Genomic DNA, 22,871 nt, shown 5'->3' with positions numbered 1-22,871 from the left:
GCACCTGGCTTCCTTGCCCAGTCTCTGAGGACCCTTCTGTGGTGGGGTTGCTGAGGGTCAAAGAACAACAGGTGCTGATCACTACCACAACGGTGCACTGGCGGCAATATCGCACCAATCGAGACATGCTGGTTCCCATCCATAAGCTGATTTGTTGACTGGAGAGACAAGAAGTGGTTGGCAAGACTCGCTCACCCTTTAGCAGTTCCATATGGCCAGTGTGAAAGTCTAATGGAGAGTCGAGACTGACAGTAGACTATTGTGGCCTGAATGAAGTCATGCCAAGTGACGCCACACTGGACATGCTAGAACTTCAATACGAACTGGAGTCAAAGGCAGCCAAGTGGTGTGCCACAATTGATATCACTAATGTGTTTTCCTTTATCCCTATGGCAGCAGAGAACAGGACACAGTTTGCTTTAACTTGGAGGGGCATCCAGTACACCCAGAACTGATTCATCCCAGGGGTGGAAACACAGTCCTACCATTTTCCATGGACTGATCCAGACTGCACTGGAACAGGGTAAGGCTCCAGACCACATCATCGTGTGGAGCAACGCAGCAGAAGAAGCTTTTGAGAAAGGGAAGAAAATAGTCCAAAACCTTCTGAAAGCTGGTTTTACCATAAAACAAAGTAAGGTCAAGGGACGTGCATAGGAGATCCAGTTTTCAGGAATAAAATGGCAAGATGGACTTTGTCAAATTCCAATGGACGTGATCAACAAAATAACAGCTATGTCTCCACCAGCTAGCAAAAAGGAAACACAAGCTTTCTTAGGCATTATGGGGTTTTGGAGAATACATATTCCAAATTACAGTCAGATTGTAGGGCCCCTCTATCAAGTGACCTGGGAGAAGAATGATTTCAAATGGGGCCCTGAGCAACAACAAGCCTTTGAACAAATTAAACAGGCTATAGTTCATGTGATAGCCCTTGTGCCAGTCTGGTCAGGACAAGGTGTAAAAAATGTGCTCTACACTACAGCTGGGGAGAATGGCCCTACCTGGAGCCTCTTGCAGAAAGCACCAGGGGAGACTTGAGGCCGACCCCTAGGGTTTTGGAGTTGGGGATATGACGAGGTGACACGTGCTGAGGAGGCCCCACTGTATAATAAACTACCAGAAAATAAGAAACCATTATGTCCTGTTCACTGGGGGGTCTTGCCGTCTTGTAGGAAAGCATTGGAGGTAGAAGGCTGCTGTATGGAGTCCTATAAGACAAGTTGTAGAAACTGCTGAAGGAGAATTGAGCCAATTTGCAGAAGTAAAGGCCATCCAGCTGGCTTTAGATATTGCTGAAAGAGAAAAATGGCCAGTATTTTATACTGACTCATGGATGGGGGCAAATGCCCTGTGGGGGTGGTTGCAGAAATGGAAGCAGAGCAACTGGCAGCGCAAAGGCAAACCCGTCTGGGCTGCCACACTGTGGCAAGATATTGATGCCCAGCTAGAGAACCTGGCTGTAAAAGTACATCACGTACCCAAGAATCAGACCACTGAAGAACATCAAAACAACCAGCAGGTGGATCAGGCTGCTAAGATGGATGTACGTCAGGTGACTGGCAACACAAGGGTGAATTATTTATAGCTCCATGGGCCCACAATACCTCAGGCCATCAAGGAAAAGATGCAACAAACATATGAGCTCATGACCAATGGGCGGACTTGACCATGGACGCTATTGCACAGGTTGTCCATGAATGTGAAACATGCGCTGCAATCAAACAAGCCAAGCAGTTAAAGCCTCGCTGGTATGGAGGACAGTGGCTGAAATATAAATATGGGGAGGCCTTGAAGATTGATTATATCACACTCCCACAAACCCGCTATGTGCTCACCGTGGTGGAAGCCACCACCAGATGGCTAGAAACACATCCCATGCCCCATGCCACCGCCCGGAACAGTATCGTGGGTCTTGAAAAGCAAGTCCTGTGGTGACATGGCACCCCAGAAAGAATTGAGCCGGACAACAGGACTCATTTCCAAAACAGCCTCATAGACACCTGGGCCAAAGAGCATAGCACTGAGTGGGTACGTCACATCCCCTATCATGCACCAGCCTCTGGGAAAATCAAACAGTATGATGGGCTATTAAAGACCACACTGAGAGCAACGGGTGCTGGGACATTCAAATGTTGGGATACACATTTAACAAAAGCCACCCGGTTAGTCAACACTAGGGGATCTGCCAGTTGGGCTGGCCCTGCCCAATCAAAACTCTTACGTGCTATAGAGAGGTATAAATTCCCTGTAGTGCACATAAAAAAAAATGCTGGGGAAGACAGTCTGGGTTATTCCTGCCTCGGGCAAAGGAAAACCCATTTGTGGGATTGCTTTTGCTCAAGGACCTGGGTGCACTTGGTGGGTAATGCAGGAGAATGGGGAAGTCCAGTGTGTACCTCAAGGGGATTTGATTTTGGTTGAGAATAGCCAACGCACTGAACAATATGATGTTAATTGCTATATAATACTGGATATCATCACTTCTATGGTGGCTATATGCCATACCAACGGTACTATAGTACAAGAACCACCTAGACTAATTAACAATGAACTTTGATGAAGCCAAGCAAAGTGCAATGATGTTTTGTATATTCTTTTACCATTACCATTATTATTATTATTTTCCCTTCCTTTTCTGTCCTATTAAATTGTCTTTATCTCAACCCATGAATTTTACTTTCCCCCCCCCCCCACTTCTCTCCCCCCCCCCCCTCGGGGGGTTTGGGAGTGAGCGAATGGCTGTGTGGTGTTTAGCTGCCTGTCAGGTTAAACCACAACACACAGATATCATAAAACTGAAAGTTTCTGGAAACTTGCTAACAGAAAAGAAATTAATAAATTTTCTTCCAGATCAGTTTTCTTTTTTGAAGGAAAACCTGTCTCCTTTCTGTACTGATAGAGCAACTGGCACAAGTAGGCCAATTCCAAACTGTGGTCTCTATGCACTATCACAGTATACAGATTTCTTTCTAGGTGTGATTAAGATTCAGTACCCCACAGAAACCAAAGGTGGCATTTTCAAAAAGACTAGGGTCCTACTTTCAGAAGTATTTTAAGAGGCTCAGAAACCTAAAAAATACTAAACAAACATGCCAGTCCTAAATTATTGTTTTTAATAATGCCATCCTTGGCAGTCAATGGAGATAACATTTAAAAATGCATAACTTAAAATCATTCCTTCCTTTCTTCTGGTATAAAGAATACTCCCTATACTCCTGACACATCCTGTTTCCATACTGTTAATTTCCTAGCTAACCTCTTTCTGTTCCTTCTTCTGTTCTGGCAGATTGTCACTAAATCAACTTTTTAATTATTTTACAAAGATGCAGGCAAAATCTGATTACATTTCTAAATATATACTTAAACTTACAGGAAGGGAGTGACACTTGCATGTGTTTGAATTGGCCATGAATTATCTTTATTTAGGAATCATAAAGCTCTACCTAAGTATTTTTGCACCTGACTTCTAATTGAAGTAGTTGGGAAAAAAAGCTGTGAAGATGATCAGCAAGTCATTCTTGGCAAACAAAATTACTAAACTTTCATCAGCAACAACTGCAAACTAACAGAAATCTCTAATATCTGTGTTACACTTCTCATGATATTAATTTTTTTGCTTAATTAAAAGCATGTATCATCAGAGCAAATTACATTATTTTTAAGAAGAGAACAAGTGTAGGATCTTTTTACAACAGTGCAGGTCTTTAAATTATCACATATACCAGTAAGTGTCATAAAGAAAATGAATGGGATAGCATTAAGACAATTACTGCATATGAGACACTTAAGAGGTTTGAATGACAGGGAAATTATGCAGTCCGGGTAGAAAAGTCTTTCATAAAATTATATATAGTTTTCCTTGAGTACACAGTGCAACCATATGCGCTGGTCAAGTAATAAATCTTTAAGGCAGCTGCCCAACTTTAGCTTAATGAACACTATTCCAAAAACTCCAGCCATGGATCCATGTTCACAAATACTAGACCTATGCATTACCACAGCACATACCTGGACTAGGTTTGAACATGCTGTATTTCTGTTGGCTCACCTATACTACACAAAATGATATTTATGTCACATCATATGCGTTTAAGAAAAAAAAAAATTGCTAAAATCATCTCACAAACTTCTTAAACAGACCAGCAAATGGTCCAGGTCCATTCCTCCCCAGATGCAGGAGGTTGCATTTCCTTTTTGAAGTTCATGAGATTCCTCCCTGCCGAGTTCTCTAGCCTGTCCAGGTTCCTCTCGATGGCAGCACAGCCGTCTGGTGTACCAGCCACTCCTCCCAGTTTTGTATTGTCCAAAGCTGTGTCTCACTAGATGATGAACAAGCAAAGTGAACTTCTTAAACCAGCAAAAACTGTGACAGCACAGAAATAAAAGCTTTTAAATAAGTCTCCCTCCAACCCACTGCTTAGATTGGTACTCACAGGCAGGTTCTTAAATTCAGGTGTGGTACCAGGCCAGCAACTTTTCAGTGTCTCCTGAGTTACTGTCCCTTCAAGGTCTCTAGAAAAATCTCTCTTTCCGTTAGGTCCGAGGCTAAGCTATATGTCTGCTCCCTGCTCTTCTCAAAGTGACCAACACTTTAGACTCACAATACAGGTGCAGACTCTTCAGTCATGCTTCGCTCTCCCTCCACCCATATCCTTCACTAACAACTTTCCCCAGCAGCAACATGTGCGGATGTTTTGAAGCTGGTTTCTGCCTGACACAAAGTGCTGCCTGCTTGCAACCTTCTTTGATGTCCAGCCAATATTTTTTTAAAGGGACAGAATATACAAGGACCTGCAGTAACTATGAAGAAAGAAAACAAAAATAACGTACCACAGCATCCAGCATCAACAGTTTAAGGACACGACAAGGACCAGCGAGGGGCAGGGATTATAAAGGCAGGCACAGTGCCTGTACCTATGGCTGCTTAGGCATCATTTTCCTGTGTTTCACTCTGCACTGTGCTCTGTTAAAAATACTGGATTTCCTTTGCAAGTGCAGAATAACAACAAAACAAAACAAAAAAAAATGCTGAGCGTGCACCCTAAATGAGAATATTTCAAAAAGTTACAAAAATATGTACGGTGAAAGATGCTTTAGAAATACTGGACATTGAGCAATTTCTTATAAGCTTAGCAGTTACCTATAAAAGTCCTTAAGGCAGCAAAAGGGTCTCAGATCCTTCTACCTACCTGCAACCCAGAAATTCAGAATTTTCCCAGCTCAAACAGTTGCCTATATACCCTAACTGAAGCACAGCGAAACTTAGTACATTAATACCATGTATCACAGGACTACCCAAAACATCCAAAATGTATCTAGGATGCAGGAAAATAGTTCTTACTACTCCTATCTATAAATTTTATGATCAGAAGTATGGATTTTAGTTCACTTCCTCCGGTTATTTAAAAAAAAAAAGGGGGGGGGGTGTACAACCAGTTGTTTACAAATAAAATAAAACATATTTTGCCAAAATATCAAGCATTGCAAATAAAACCATTTTGTAACCCAGTTAAACACACCTGGCCTTTCCCACATGCCAGTTTACTAACTCCCTGATTATATAGGTACTTTTCACCAGGATGACAAAGTGATGGGCTTAGACAGTCCAAGCTGAGATGAAAAGCAGCATGTTTCAGTGTAGAAGATCATTCCCTGAGAATATGCTACACAGTTCCAAAATACTTATATCTCCATATTATCAAACAAATTTACAACTGAGATAATTAGCTAATCTCAGAAACAGCAAGAAGAGAAACAATTTCTTCACACGCAGAAAGCAAACCACAGAAGTAATTTACAAGGCATCTTGATTAGCAACTAGAAACTAAACAATAGTGAAAGCAAGCTTTCCATCATAGTTACTGGGTAATATATGCCAAGGCACAACAAACATAACACTGCATTCTCCAGCAGCTGATGTTTTCAAGTGGTCTTCAGCAACAGCTAATCAAACCATCAATCCAGGATGGGTTCAAGTTAATATGACAGTAATTTAATTGCCATTACCAAAGTCATGACAAGCAGGGACTGGATTCAGTTTTGAGATTAAGACATGTAAACATAGGTATTCACATATGTGTTAGATATATTAACACCTATATTTTAATCAAGAGTGTTCTAGTCAATACAGTCAATGGAACCTGCAGGGCTACTCAGCTGACCAACCAGTCAGCATTTAATTTTACTTGAGCCAAATCACTCCTTATGATCCACTGACTACTGACTGGATCTCCATTGACTGTGACATTAGTTTAGATACACACATAAAACAACCTACTTTTAGGCACCCAACTGTAAATTCTTTAACCTGAAGCTGGATCCTACCCACAGCTGCAAGTTAAACGTCTATAGCCAACTAAGGGGCATATTCACAAGTAGCGTCCTCTCTGGGAAAAGAGTCAACGTCCATATTTGATCTGATGCTGTCAGTGTTTCAAAATTTGTATGTTAGTCTTCAAAGTATATATGGGAAATTTCCAAATGTAGTGCAACCCTCGCCCCAAAATCTCCAGAAGAACCAAATGTCAAAATAAACAGGGTTGAGGTCAGAGTCTTTAGCACAAAGGTAGAGATTTTGGGGTTTGCTTTTTTTTTTTTTAATACTTCTGCATGGCAACAGTGTTTTCTCAACAGGACCCACTTATAGCCTACTCCCTTCAGATGCTATTTGTAGGTATTGGTAACCCTCTGGTAGGAATCCATGCAAGGTGTTATAAGACTCTCATTTAAGAGCATGAGAAATGCCGTGTCAGCTTGAAACTGTAACCAAATTTCATCTTATGATAAGGTCAGTTCGATGAATATCCTGAAACTCAAACTAGATTTTCCTTAAATCCTCTGAATATTAAAAAAAAGAAAATACCATTCTTCTGATATCAGCAGCATAGCTTTGAGAGATTACAGGACATAAGTATTATATTTGCAACCTTATTCCCTGCCAGCAAAAAGAAAATATTATAAGCATTGAGTCTGAGAAAGGAGTTCCTCTGAATAGCTCAAAAGATGCATCCTTTCTATGTTTCTGAACCACCATCATTGTCAAAGACATGGCAGAAAGAAAATACAGGAATAGTCAAAAAGAGGCTGAACTAGTACACCACTAAAAACATGTTTCTGATCATGACTGCATCAGATCTCTTAGAGAAAGATGCTCTTTAATATTAAACTGTTAATAGAAGTTGCTTTCTCATCCATACTAGTCAGTGGCTGGCTCACGTTCTCAGCATTACCGTTTTTATCCCCTTCCAAAACAGGAAGTAACCAGAGGTTTAGAAGATTTCTTACAGGATATGAAGAGATTTTTTAAAGTTCATCTTTCAAGGCAGTTGACAAATTCAAAACACAAAACTAACGTGCTCAAAAACAAAGAAAGGAAAAAGAGCTTCCTATTCCCCTAGTTCAAAAAAGCACCACTTTTTACACTTTCAAGGAACATCCAAGACATTTCCATTGCAGCTAAAGAAAGATGAAGCAAAGCAGACTTCCTGAATCAGAGAATATGCCTATTACTCACTTGGATGTGGGTCACTTTAAAGTTAACAGCTTGGACATTGAGAAAAATCTGTTGTTCAGCATGGATTCTTCATTAGTTTCCTTGATGCCCATTGGGTAACCAGACAGAACTCAACTGGACATTCTACTTCTGGTCATTCCTTGATATTCTGGTCAAGCTTCACTTCTGTTGTGAAGGAAATAACAATAATCCCAAAGATCCAGGGCCCTTGCTTGCGCTATATCTTCTTCAGGATCATTTGGTTTGATTCTTAGACCAAATTTTAAAGACTACATACAGCTACCGGCCTTAATGCATTTTCTACGCAGATATAAAAATCTTCAACTGAGAATTCTGGAGCGTCAAAAATAGAAATAAAAAAAAAAGAACTCTGTACCAAGCTTCCCAGTTGTCATTATATCCAAAGCTATTCCTCAGACTCCATGTCTACTACAGACAAAATTGCCAACTTGAATGATTAACTGTGCTTAGCCAATTAATTTATTAAGCATTCCATGTGGAGACCTTCTAAAATTGTTTAAGTGTCATTATAAAGATAGACAGTAACTTATCTCTGCATTTAGTAATCTCTAAAAAGAAGTTTTATTCCCGCAAGGAGGTATGTTTTGAAAGGAAAACACAATATTGCCTGATTTCCAATGCCTTAATTTAATAAAGGCTTTGGGTTTGCTTTGTATCAAGGGAATTTGTATTTCTGATCATTATTCTAATGTAGTAACATCTACTGCCAGTTTGCTTTAAAACACCACATCTTTGTCCTGATGAAAAAGTCTTCACTTATGAAGAGTTATGAGAGAATAGCAATCCTAAAGACGAAATCATAAGTTTTCAAGGATACATCTGAAAATAACTGTTACTCAAATTAGCATCAAAAAGAGAATGAAACTGAATTTTAACACACTTACAGGACCTATTAAGAATTAAATTTAATTCCTAAACTGAGAGGAATGTGTAAATTGTTTCAGATTAGGTACAAACAATTAATATATTTTTTTTAATAAAACACTGTTAGAAACACCACTGTTAGAACCCAGTCATCTTCAATTACAGCAAATTTCTGTCATAGCTTCCAAAATAATACACCAAAGAGAACTATTACTTTCCAGATACTGAAAAATACGGGTGATAGCCAAATATTATATTTAGTCACCTCTATTCAAATAATAAGTATCAGCTAAAGTTTCAGTGCAAATTCACTTCAGAATTCATGTTCAGAATTAGTCTAGCTTAGCATCAAAGCTTTGTATTAATTTAGTGTAAATTTATTTTTACATAAATAATTAAAAACAGTAAATCACAAAGCAACTGACCTAGAAGTCTTTCATCAGATTATTAAATTATAAACACCAATCTACAAAACACAAACAGTCTGCTTGTATATTTTAAAGATTCCTAGTTTTCATACCCATGAACAAAATGTAATCTTATACTGTTCCCTGGAGCTCGCTCTCGTCTCTTAGAAGCTGCGCTTTTTCTTTTTTCTTTGCATTGCTCTTTAAGCTGAGGTAGATCTTCTTTGTAAACCTTTAAGAAAGAGCACACTTATAAATTAAGAGATTCATAAGAGCATGTTTCTGAGAGTTCAGCTACAGTTATCACCCACAAAAATGTTATACTGACATCACTGAAAAAATCTCAAATAACTGCAGCTGGTTATTGTATAGTGCAACTTGTTTTTAAATTACAACAAACTCTAATAGAACATGCTAGGAATACACATAATCACTTTTTTCTCTATTGTGTCTTAATATTTTGAATGCATCAGATAAAAACAATTCTAAAGGTTTTGCTCAGTCTCCCCAGTTTTCAGATTTCAACAGGTCTTCACAAAAGACCAACTTAAACCCTGCAAAGTATTCTATCAGACATTAAAACTAAAGCCTTTACCTGTCGACGATAGGTGATCTGTGTCTCTTGTTCAATTTCAGAGTCCAGCTCTGGAACATCAGACTGATCTGAATCTGATTCATCACTATTAGAATCAACCAGACTCTCTGCCACCAAGAAAACAGAAACAGAAAATGAAGGAACCTAAATTACAAACCAGAAATTGTTTAAAGTAACTGTTTCATGTTTCTGTTTTGATAATCAATGCTTATATTAACTACAACATAAACTACTAATAATTGACAGGCTGACAGGATCAATTCTGCTGATGCAGTAGAAATAAGCCAACTTGTAAGTATATAATTTTTGTTTGGTTTTGGGAGCAAGTTAGTGTTCATCCATTAAAATTATTTCATCAACATTAATGTCAGGAGGAAAGGAAGAAAGAAGAAAATGAAGTATTGAGTATAAAGCAGAAACTAAGACTTGCAGAAAACTAACAAGAGAAGTAAAGGGTTCCAAAGAGAAGGTTATGGTTAGGTGAGCTACTGATGTAAGTAGCAATTCTTCACATAAATTAGGAACGTATTTGGGAAGGAAAGGGTAACATTTTCGGTGATTGTGAAGAAAAAGAGTAGTCATTTAATGTTCCTGTTTTACATCTGGGGAAGGCCAGATATGGTTGTAGCACAGAGTTTCATTCCAACAGAAACTGAAAAGAATGTCCTGTCTGATAAATTATAATATATTTGGATCTTTCTGCAAGCTTTCATTGAATGTTGCACATTTTTTCATTAAGAAACCAGACACAAAATCAGTCTAGAACACAAATGGGTTTTAAAAGATCTCAAAATGTAATTGCAAAGAGAGAATCACTGCTCAGTAAGAAATGTTTCTAGAAATATTCAATGAAGAGCAACCTTTAGAGATACACTACTTAATATTTTTATCAGCGATCTAGAGGAAAACAATATTGTTACCGATAAAGGTAGCAGATTACAGAGTTCAAAAAGCCATCAACAGGACAATTATCAATAGTGTGAGAAAATAGAGGTATGTTGCACATACTGTTGGATAGCCAGAAGTAAGGTTATATACCCAGGAACAAGGAACCTAAACAACACAATATATAGAAATTTTATCTTGGGCAACAGTAGCTAATGAGAAATTTGGGTCATGGGAAATAATTAGTTTAAAATTAATTTATACTATGAAGGATCAAACCAGTTAAAGGCTTTTTGGAGGCTTCATCAAGAAGACGAAGAGAATTACTGCTTCTTTCTGCATTTGGCACTGATGCGGCCAGCACTGAATCAGCATTCATTTACCTATTAGCTGGGTCCACACTGATACATCTTCATCTGATCTTAGCAATTAAAGGGTCAAACAGCCTATATCATTTAAAGTCTATATAATTATTTCCCCAAAGGGCTCTCCAAATTCCTTTAAGAATTTCCACATGAGGCACTCTGTTAATTGTTTGATTTTGGGAAACTCAGTCATGAGAATAACTGCTGTATTAGTCACTGGTGGAAATATGATCTACATTTTTTTCTGAATATTAAAACCCCACAGTTTGCTTTAAAAAAAAAAAAAAAAAGGCAAAACAAACCACAAACCAAGAGACAATTACAATGCTTAAATTGTCATCTAAATACTTCAAAATTTTAAACAAATGAGCATATACATCTTTTTTTTCCCAGTGACATCTGGGCATCCAGTTGTTGTCAATTTAGTAAAGAATTATATGTGCAGAATTCATAAATTTGTATGTATGATCTGAACTTTTTAAATTTTCCCTTTGCACAGGGAACACGGTGAATTTTTTTTCACAGTCTTGCTAGACTGAACATACAGGGTAGAGGCAAGTTATTAGACAATACCATCAGGTATTTCAGGCAGCTGCAAATTTTGTGCAGACCGACAATTCTGAAAATTTATTTCTAACTTGCACCGAAGAATTTTACTTCTCTTTCAGCCTCCACTCCTCTCACCGTTTTTTTTTTTTAATAAATGACTTACCTTGGGGTGCTATATGAAGCGAATCCTTCAATTTCCGGTCAGGGACAAATTTCCACTGAAAGACAGAATGATCAGCTCCCCCAATGGAAACAACCCACTGGTGATCGTGTGACCATCTGACATTTGTCACGTGAGCAGAATGACCAAGATATTTTTTAAACTTTGCTCCTAGAACAAGAATAAAACTCTCTTTCAAATATATGTGGAATAAATGTTTCAGAAGCACGTTAGGAAAACATTAGCAACCCTTATAAAAAGTACTAGTTTAATTAAGATATTCTAATTACTAGTGATATTTTAATTAATAGCAGCAACTTTTTTGCAGTATTCCCAAATTTTAATCTGTTTTTAAGATAATTTTTTTTATTTGGATTCCAGGATATAACAACTTTAACATGTCAAACACAAAGAGAGAAGGCATATGATAGTGCTGTATGAGGTGTACTAAAACTAGTGTTTTTAAAATTTCACTGTATTATTATTTTTTTTTTAATGTTTTACAAACCAGTGTATTGCCAATTATTATTTCTACACTGAAAAAATGTAGTTATTTACATGTTAAATGATGTATATTTAGCTCTGTGAGAACACCCCCAATATGTGTGCTCATAGCACTGGTTCCCACTGTTTGAGCAATTTGAGTGCTAAGCACTTCTAGCAATTCATATCCTCACATCTTTAGTAGTAGTAGTATAACTACATCAAGTTAATGTCTTCACTAACTACTACTACAACACAATCATTGGATCAGTTACTAAAAGGAAGTTCCTAACAGCATTGCCTTATACAAATTCTTGTGCCTTTTCTTTGGTTTTATGATTCTAGTGCAAAGTAGGGGATTAAAAGAAACAAATTCAGTGTCCTTCAAATGAACAGAAGACTGTTTTCAAGAACATATTTTTCGATTACCTCAGGTACCAAGAAAAGCCTTATCACTTTAAAAATAAAACTGGAAAGATTGACATGAAATGTTTTTTAATATCACCTTTTACAAAGAGTTGAAAAAACAATGGGAAATATCAGTCACTTAAAAAAAAAAAAATTATTTAAGCACATATTGCTGGAAAACATATCCTAAGAACCATCATGAAGGTCACGTGGTTGTAGCCAGCATTAAACATGCAATGCTGCAAACTGCAATGATGCAACGGTGCAACATTTTGTTTTCCCTTTCAAAACTTAGAGATTTGATCTAGTCTCCAGGCAAACTTTCTGAGTTAAAAGGAGTTTCTTAAAAGCTAGAGAACATTTCACAGGCTTTCTCTGATCATCATGTTACCAGCCTGAAGACAGAGATCTCTGCTATTGATAAATTGTTACAGTTCAACTTGAATGGTGTCCTCTTCAAACAGCTCTGAAAAAATGAAGCCATTCTCATCTAAAAAGATAGACATCTCTCCCCTCTTCAGTCAGTCCTGAACAGTAAACTTGAAAATTATATACCTTGCTGTAGGCTTCAGTTTTAAAAATTCCACGAGATTTGTTCTTACTGCTAGTAAAATTTTGAGGAAAAATATGTTGGGAAAGTTTTTAAACTTCAACTGGCATACAGTGGCATACTCTGTCTGATTAGACAACCAATTCGCTGTTCACTTATTTATTGCCTCTAATAATTCAATAAAGTTATTTTTTCTAGTTCCTAGCCCAAGTCTGCATCACAGATCCAGAAGGAAGAAAACTACTTGAAGACCAAGATTAAATACTTAAAGATATGTATCTCATAAAAGGGTAGATATTGCATCACCTCATGAAATTGTATTAAAAAAAAAAGGGGGGGAACTACTCTACAAAATAAAATTTATGTAAAACTTACGGCTATCCTATTCAAAATGCAAATAAAATACTATTACAGCTGTCAACATACCAGCCTATTACTGTTTTTCACCTCTGAGTTCAAACTAAACTTCTAAGAATAAACATTGGCCATTCATATAATTTTCAAAACCTCAGATTTCTGAAACCTTTTTCTTGAATAAAGAAAGATAAAAAAATATATATTTATAATTGAACTTAAAGGTACTACCTTTTCTTAGACATGGGTATCGAAAGAGCTTTACTATTCCGTAATCATCAGCTGTAACCATAACTTGCCCAATAAAATTTGCATCCACAGAATTTATATCATTTATATCTGAATATTTGGGCCAGATTCCATTAACTTCAAGGCCAGAAACACAGGTCCATGATGCCCACTGAACGCCTTTTAGTTCCTCCTTGTTTGTTACTTCTTTTCCACCTAAGAACAAAAATAAAGAGTTATTTTTCAGTATTCACTTATGCAATTTTAAAGAATGTAAATTTTTTTTTTAATTCTCCAGAAATCAAATCCAAGTGAGACAGAATTAAAAACTGACTTCTAAAACTGTCCTGACCAACAGTATCAGTAGTAAGGCTTCTCAGGACTACTTAACAGAAGATCATGGGTTTGGTACTTCACAGTTTTTACTATTTCTTGATACCTGCTTGAGGCTGTGTTATTTTAAAATTATTATCAAAAAAATACATGTAGCCATTCTAAGATAAAGTTTGGAAAAATTCTGTTGCTGAACTATTCTAGAAACCTGGATTATTTAGAGCAAAAACTGGATAGCTCATTTAGACCTGGCCACTGTAAATTGAAAATACCAATTTTATGCTTAGATCCTTGTTACATTATTTCACATCAGTTTTATCTGTAATAAAATTGTTCCAATCCCACAAAGTTTCACGTAGGAGCTTAAGTACTGAGTCAGATCAAAGGCTCATTTAACAAATATGGTGTCTCCAGGAACAGCCAGAAGAAGAGTGCAGGAGCATCACAAGACCAATACAAGCAAATGTAAAAGTTGTGAGTCAGACTGAGTGTGCAACTGCAGAACCCGAGCAGGACACTGCCAACAATTCACCTCCCAGTCTTCAGTGGTAACAAAACTGAAGGCAACTGGGCTGGGTTTTTTCCTCTTTTCTTACTGTTAATAGGATTCTGGCTAGTGGGAGGGGATGGGATGTACAGGCGAGCAGCCTCAGCTACTATAAGGAGGTAAGTTTTCAACAGAGGGATAGGGCAAGGGAGAACTCAAGTGGACCGGAACAGAGTGAAGAACAGCCATAGAGAACAGATAAAGTAAAAGGCAAATAAATCAGAAAGGAAGACTTAAAACCAAAAACCCCCCAAAACCCCCACACTCAAGGAAATGTTCAAGTACTATATACCCCTCAAAAAGAAACTCAAGTGCCCTGTTTGAAGATCCTTCAGCTCTGATGAAATAACTGCACCCTTTGCAAGGTTTGCCTTGTAATGTCTTTCAGTCACTAATCCACGTAAACGATAACTACTAATACTGGTTATATCCATGACTAAGTCCTATAGATCTTGTATTAGGCATCTGTAAGTTCCTTACTCTTTAGTGGAGTTTCAAGTGTTACATGATTCTGAGCATTATTTTAAAATATTTAGGAGATTCCTCTAACTTCACTGACTTTGCTAAACTTTTTTCATAAACAAACTTTCACAGTCCCACGTTCTAATATATCAAGAAACTCCAGGCTGAAAACTGCTTATATAAAAATTCCTCCTCCTGTGTGTATGTATTCGTTACAGTCTAATTAAATTCTCACTATCTTTTGTTACATATCTTCTCTGTCATTCAGTGCACAAAATCAAACTTGTGCATAAAATGAATTAGATGCTTCAGCAAAGAGTCACAAAAAGCTCCATGGGACTATGAACAATGTACAGTGCAAAGCATAAATATTGTATAACAAATGAAGGGACAATATAGTAAGTGGTGATGATAATAAATACTTACTACAAATATAGTGAGTGGGAAAAATATAGAATAAAACTATGGAAAGAGTATATACACACAGAAGAAACAAGTCAAAGCTTGTGACAAACACTGCCCTTGACGTTTTGTAATCGGGACTACTCAAATTTGAAGCTTTAACATATACGTACTATGTGCATATGTCCTCTGCAGAGGAAATTGTCTTGCTGAAAACTGTTTCAGGAGAATGGGACAGTTCAGCCAAGTTTTCAAGATGGTATTGTCTTGAAAATATTTACAGTAATGGGGTTGTCACAAACTTTGAATCTGAAAGCTGTATTTGGATTATGTAATATACGAATTTTCTTTAATAGTCCCCTGCCATAAAAGAGATAAGATGTATTTGAACTTGTGTTATCAGTAGACTGCCCAGCTAAATTTTATTTTAATATTTTTATTCATTTTGAAGGTTGTATGATTGAATCATTTATGTATCGCAGCCTCAATATTTCTTTTGTTTCCACTCAGTAATTCCTAACATTCTGGCATCCTTATATCAGGTACTCTTATTTTCTCTACACTTACCTAATCCCATTATACTTCCAAATTCATTTGCATTCTGATTGTTTCTATCTATTATGAATTTCTCACTGTAAAAGCTCTTTTAAGATGACTCTTCCAAGATGCAACATACTGATTTTTCCACACATTTTAAAAAACACACAGGGCAAGCAAATGACAATCCATTTAATACCTAAGCTCAGTAAGTACAAAGCTATTAAGCTATTGGAAAATTGAATCTGAATGCAATATTCTTCTTTTTCTAAAAAAGTGGAAGCAAAGATTTAGTTTTCAGAAAAAAAATAAATTATAAGCCAGTATCTTTACCATTAAAAGACACATTATAAAGAGTAAACACATAAGAATAAAAGTATTTAAGTAACTTTACCAGAAAATGCTGTACTTATTCAAATATAGCAAATATTTATGCGAACTTAGAAAAAAAATTTCTCTATAACCCAGTACTTTGAACCAGGATCTGTATTTCGCTGTTTTTACAAAACTACTATACATTCATTCTGTAATAAATATCATAAAGGCAAATCAGAATCTTACTTGGCATCCTGTAAAAAAGTCTCTTCCCACTGCCATCATTGGTCTGTAAGTATTTACTGTCTGAAGACCAATCCATATGGGTGATGAAACTTAAAGATCCAACACATTCCCCAACTTTCTTGTATCGTTGAACAACACCATAAATATCCACAGAGCTGTCATTGGAACCAACAGCTAGGAAATTCCCATCTGGTGAATATTTCAGTTCATGAATAGCTTCTTTCCTGTCTTTGATATGAACAACCTCAGTCATATCTCTGTGGTATGAAAGAAAGCATGTCATAAGTACAGAAGAGCCTTATCATACTGTCAAGTTCCCAGTTTAAAAAAAAGGACAAAATTGTGAAATTATGAAGTGAACTTTACTATCTTATCTGCAAACATAACACATTGGGTAGGGTTTTATCGCCAAAAAAAAGAGAAGGGAACAGTGACACAAGAAGGTGCTACACTGGGCCGAGGGAAAGCAAATAAAAAGAACTGTTCAAGCTGGGTCCACAACAAAAAAAACAAACAAACAAACAAACAAACAAACAAAAAATCAGATAGATTACCAGATCTTTATTCACTCAGGGAAGAAAACTTCACTGACATGAGACACAAATCTCATTTTCTGTTTAAAACTGTGGGAACACAGCAACAAGGCAGCACTGCCTTTGTATGCATGGTGTGCTAACAGCAGCATTCCAACACATGGAAACAATTTAGGAAATAATGAAAATTTATTTCTTAATAATTCAAGAATAATTAATAAAGCTAAAACCTAAAGTAAAACAATTCCTAGAACACTGCCCTTCTTTGCAAATAGACCAATATACTTTTTCAAATGTGTTGTTATGGAACAACATGATTGCACGTAGCACACTTAAAAAATTTAAGTACCCTCAAGATCAGTAATTTAAAACAGAAATGTAAGTGATGCCCTCATGTACAGTCACTACAGTGTCAATATACACAAAATTTATAAAAGCAATTAGATAAAACGCTTGAAAGAATTAGTAACGTATCTATTTTTAATTTTTGTAACATACCTTACTCGAAGCACAGTAAAAGAGCCATCCTTCATTCCAAGAGCGAGATGGATTCCATCAGTACTAACCGCGGCACAGCGAATGGGTTCCTCCATATTGCACCGGGCAATCAGAGCATGGTCTATTAAACTCCAAATTCTAAAATGAAGTAATAATTACAAATGTAAGGAGTGGTTTGTAGCTGTGTCACAGAGAGCATGAAGCCCAAAATTTCTGCAGAATGCTGGACATGGTAGTGTCCTATTTTAACATAATTTTCCACAAGGAAAATCTAAGACAAAAGTGTGAATTTTGCATACAGCAAAGAATATTCTTATATTTAAATTAGCAAGAAAATATCTAATGTGAAAATGCAGGGGCTGATTAATTTTGTTTAACTTTCTGAATATAAAAAGAATGACAACATAAGATAATACATACTTTTAGACCACTCTGTGAAAATTCCACTATTTTGTTAATCATTTTAGCCAAGAAGAACATTAAAGAACAATTAAAGACTTTGCTCAGTAAACATATCCTTTCCTGTTAACAAGTCATTATTCAAACTCCTTACATATAACTAGATAATTTTATAATGCGCAAGTTTCTACTACAAAATATATTACACCATCTGTCGTTGACAAGACATATCTGGAATTCTAGAGCATTATTTCAATATTCATAATTCAACTGCTGTTTTGCTTAACCATGTTACACTTAAGATATTTAACAGAAATGCTAACACATTTAATTTCTAAGAAAGAAGAAAAAAGGTGGTTTTGACAAAAAAAGATGAACTTGTAAAAGGAAGTAATTTACTGCATTCTCACAGAATATAGATTCTATCTATTATGCATGCATTAAGTCTGATGAAACTCCCAAGCTAAAAGTTAATTTGCAGCATGTGAAAAAGCGAATATGTCAAGAGTAAAAATTGTAAATTTTTATTATAATTTTTTTCATTGTAACCTGTGAATGCTTAACATAACTCCTGAAAAGGAGACATTTTACAGGATACTTGTGTATGAGTGCTCAGTGTTAGGCTAAATGAAATTTTTTCAAATATTGTACACTTCATTTTTGTGAAATAGACATTTCCACTATATTTTACTACTGGAGAGCACTAACTTCCTGCATAGCTTAACTGATTCAGAAGCACTTCAAGGACACATTTCAGTATTTTTAAAACGTACATATTTCAATTAGATTATCTACAAAATGAGCTGTTTGTATAAAACTGTAGGCAGTTAAACAAAAAACCAAACAAGATTTAACCTGACTGATCGATCATCACTTCCAGTCATTGCTAGTGGTTTTGTAGGATGGACAGCCAAAGCCCACAGCTCTCCTTCACAGTGCCCCTGCATTATCAGGAAAGGCTTATTACGCTCATGCACCACAATTTCAAAAATTTCACTATCTTGTGTTCCGACGAGTATATGGTCTCCTCTCCAGCAAACACTTCTTACAGACAGACCTGTAGAAGAGACTGTTACTGAGAGATACATCCTGAGAATTTGTGAAACAAAGGTAACGTAGCACATGACAAAACATAAAAAGCAAGAAAACATCAAAAGTATCCATATACCTTCTCTCATTCCTCCACTTATTCCTTTTATCTATTCCATATAGCACATACTGTCCTTAGGAACATTACCTTTTCAAGCCTAGTATTACAAAAATTCTAAAATAAAATGTGACTCTTATTTTAATAAAGGACATGTAGTCAATTCTTATATTACAAGATGTCTGTCAGAGAAAGATAATGCTGACATTTGCATCTGAAATTACACATTTAATGTCTTTACATTTCAAAGGTAGCAGACAACATAAATTACAATTACTGATCAAACCGCAGGCCTTAGTACTAGCTAGATGAAACTAAATTATGTGACAGAAGCATCTGTGGAACATGGATTATATGTAAGACAGTCAGAGAGTCCAATTCTCCACAGCTTGTTTCTGAGATGCTCCCCCTAAAGCAAATCATTGTACCATCTTAATAGTATCTGGAATTATTTTTCCCACTGAAAAAAAAAAAAAAAAAAAAGTAAATCAAACTGAAACAAAAACAAAGAGATGAAAAGCATTTACGATGGAATTTAACATGTATTTCTAATAATGGAATTAATTTCCAGGCTTATAATGGAGTTGAGCACTCATAGACTGCACTTGTTTGTAGATAAGGTTGAAAATAATAAAATGGAAGCTAGGACATTTGTACACCGAGAACCCAGTCTTAGGTGCCCAATTTTAAGAACATGCACCTTTTACAACAGGCTGTATTTATTTCATTCTGATAGTGCAACTGAATTTTACCAATTTCAGGTGTAGGTAACCAGATGGTAGCAATACCTAACTTAATTCACTTTGCCTGAACATGGACTTTTGTGGAGAGTAGCTCAAGAATGATCTTTGAAAAACTGCTCTGGATTAATATGTGAGACAAATTTATATCTATCAGATGAGAGAAAGGAATACTGTAATGGTATGAGTTGATGAGCTTCTGAAATAAAACTTTAACTATGTAGAGGGAAAAGAAGAGCCTTATGTTATGAAATTTACATTGGAAAAAAACTGCAAGGCTTGGAAGCAGTGAATAGGTGGGTTAGCAGGCCAATCTGGTGCCTCTTCACTGATGTTTTAATTCTGACAAAGCTAGCTTTCAAAGCAAAGCTCCTGATTGCACCTACTTACCATGCTGTGCATTACAAGGTAGCCTTCAAATGCACAAATTAGACTCCCTCCATGTGAAACAGAACTGAAAGATGTGCTCCAGGAGTGCACTCGGTGCGCTCCAACTGCAATACAATGTTCAGTCCACTGAACCAGACTATCGCTAACACCCCTCAAAATGCATATATGTTGTGCTACTCTAACCCTCCACACCAACTGTTTTACTTTACAGATTTGTTCCTATTGTGCTGCACTGGTGAATATAACCACCTTACCATTTAGCCCTATAATCTGGATATTACATGGCTATATTGTCTACAGTGATTAAAAAATAAAGAAACAACCAGAATCTTTGATGAAGGATGATTAAGACATCTGTTTTAGTAATTTGGAACTTCTTATGGTGGAGGGAGGTATTTTGAAAAACACGTTGACTAGTTGGAGATATACCTAGAGTCAACTAATTACTTGCATTTGTGTTCACAGATAAAATTACCAAGAAGTGAGATATAGGAGCAGCAGAAAACACAATTAAAAAAACAAGTAGGACAGGCATAAAGGTGTTCCTCAAAAGGATACAATAAGAAAAAAAAGACTGAAGGAAAAACATTCCAGAAAATGAATTTATGAAAGATAGGATTTTTAAAAAGCTGTTAGCTCTGTCATGGGCATTTGACAAGTCAAAAAGATGAGGATGGAGTTCCCAGAAGTGATCAAGAAGAACCAAAAAAGTTCATGGCAAGAGCCTGTTCCATCAAAAGTAAAGGAGGCAATCTGGAGTAGAGAACAAGTTTGAAAGAATGAAACGGAATGAAACGCAGCTTTCAACTACATGCAACAGAGCTGAGAAACAGCAGCTGCGTAAATTTAAATTTATAACAGTCACTGTACCACAGGGCATTTAAAATGGAATGTATTCTGTCTAGTTTCAATATTGCACAAACTTGGTGGGAATGCCAAATCAGAATACAAAGATTTAACTTGTAATCCATTATTTCTTGACCCTGAATATCTGGCTGCCATCAGACATTCTACCACATTGTCAAATTCTTGGCAAGATACTAGAAAATAACAAAGTGACTGAGGGCAAAGAAAACCAAATGTCAACAAAAGGAATATTGTAAGTAACATTAGTGTTTTAGTATATGTTGGTATTCTTCTCCTGAATCACTACAGCAACACTGACAAAACATGCTATAGACTGCTAGATGTAAAATTTTAGCATGATATAAACTCTAACTGAAGTCATAGGTAAGCAGTATTAGAAGGGCTGTGAAACTAGATTACTTCCACATAGTTTTTATGAAAATTGCATAACTAGCAAATGTAATTTCTGTACTCCATTATATTGTATATCTTGCTGTATCTTTTAAGTTCTCTTAAAGCATTACTGTTCCTTGTTAAAAACTGCTGTGCTACAGAAAAACTGTACATTTTATTGATTTAAAAGAAAAAAAATTAAATCTCTGTGTCTACAACTTCACAGTATGTTTTACAGTATCTTTGAAGGACTGTGTGGCCTTCATACTAGTGGGCACGACCAAATTTATTTTCTAGCAAATAGTTCACAGTAACATACATGAAACAACCTTTTTGGATTTTTAAAGGCTTTTCTTGTTCAAAACACTGATAAATTTCCTACCTTACTGGTATATCAAAAGTGACAAACTTCTTTTTACCTTTATATCCCTGGTCTGTTTCCCTGAGATCAATCACAGTAATTGGTTTAAAATTTAAGTCCCACAAGCGAACACAGCCATCCCTGCCACCAGTGGCAAACCCCTCTTCGCACGCATTCATGCTGAAAATTCCTGCCTAAAGAGAGAAGAAAGTTATTTTTAACAATATACACAAATTAGAGATACCAATATGGGAAGTGGAACTCTTGTCCATGCTGGTAGTGATCGTCTTCCTACCTGTTACACTGTTGAAAATAGCATAAACATATGCAATTAATAAGAGCTTTAAATCTGAAAGAGTCAGAAATGGAAACATATTCAAAACGAGCAGAATTCACATTCAGTAACAAACAGGAAGATAAGAGAATTGTTGCAATACTTCTTTCATACTGCTGCTGACAATCGTAGTGATGCTGATTCTTATCCCTATAAAAAGTGCAGTTTCATATCCTCTTGCCTTGGGGCCTGGTCCAACTCTCACAAATGGGAGCAGGAAGATTTCCACTATCTCTGTTGGGCTTGGTCCGGGCCCTTTGCTGCTATTACTCAGTGTCTATGCAACCAGGGAAAAAACATCAGGGATTTTTTTACATTTTACACCGAGGAAGTTTGATTTAAAATTTAAGTTTAGAAGCAAAATATAAGAAAAACAGTGATCACTTTATACCACTTAAGAAACCATAATCTCATTTTAAAGGAAATTAAACCTAACGCATTTTCTTTAACTCACTTGATACATGTTTTCTGCAGGATAACTAACAGGCAAGGATGATATATCTATTATTAAAATAAAGATACTGTATCCATATAGCCACTATATTGGATGTAAACATGATGCATTATCTAAATAGCATACAGACTTTTTTTTAAAGTACCTACACAATTCACTAGTCTTATCTTCAGAATTAGACCACGCATTTCAGTAAGCAAAGCTACTGAAAGGGCAACTTTGACTGCCAAGCCTATGAGAAGTTAAAAAAAACCTGTTCTATATTTATTGAAAACATTTAACATTCAACTATGGCAAAATAAAACAGAAGAGCATTAAAAACAATGGAAGGGAACATCTGTCTCTGTAATTCATGTCCAAAAGAAGGTAGAACAGCCAGTAACAGACACGTATCTTCCATAATACTGTTCTGTAAAGTTTTGTAAAGAAGTAAATGTAAAGTTCCAATACTTTCTTTGGTTGGGGTTCTGGATTTTACACTAATGAAGCACATTAACACCAAAAGTGAAAGCAATATCATAGAATCATAGAATCATAGAATCATAGAAT

At 36.2% G+C, this 22,871-nt stretch overlaps 1 protein-coding gene across 1 annotated transcript in view; it reads right to left on the bottom strand.

Moving 5' to 3' along the window:
* EML5 (EMAP like 5) overlaps nucleotides 1-22,871 on the bottom strand; it is a 100,211-nt gene that overhangs the window by 60,090 nt on the left and 17,250 nt on the right. Inside the window, exons 6-13 of the mRNA XM_035894266.1 lie at nucleotides 21,593-21,728; nucleotides 18,513-18,714; nucleotides 17,259-17,396; nucleotides 16,228-16,484; nucleotides 13,389-13,601; nucleotides 11,366-11,533; nucleotides 9,404-9,510; nucleotides 8,922-9,040 (exon numbers count right to left, since the gene is read on the bottom strand). Coding sequence (XP_035750159.1) covers nucleotides 8,922-9,040; nucleotides 9,404-9,510; nucleotides 11,366-11,533; nucleotides 13,389-13,601; nucleotides 16,228-16,484; nucleotides 17,259-17,396; nucleotides 18,513-18,714; nucleotides 21,593-21,728 — 1,340 coding nt within the window. The remainder of the gene's footprint in view (nucleotides 1-8,921; nucleotides 9,041-9,403; nucleotides 9,511-11,365; nucleotides 11,534-13,388; nucleotides 13,602-16,227; nucleotides 16,485-17,258; nucleotides 17,397-18,512; nucleotides 18,715-21,592; nucleotides 21,729-22,871) is intronic.

Source organism: Egretta garzetta, unplaced genomic scaffold (genome assembly GCF_000687185.1).
Source record: "Egretta garzetta isolate BGI_Z169 unplaced genomic scaffold, ASM68718v1 scaffold435, whole genome shotgun sequence".
Lineage (NCBI taxonomy): Eukaryota > Metazoa > Chordata > Aves > Pelecaniformes > Ardeidae > Egretta > Egretta garzetta.
The sequence above is the reverse complement of the archived record's forward strand: the minus strand, read 5'-3'. Positions and strand labels throughout refer to the sequence as shown.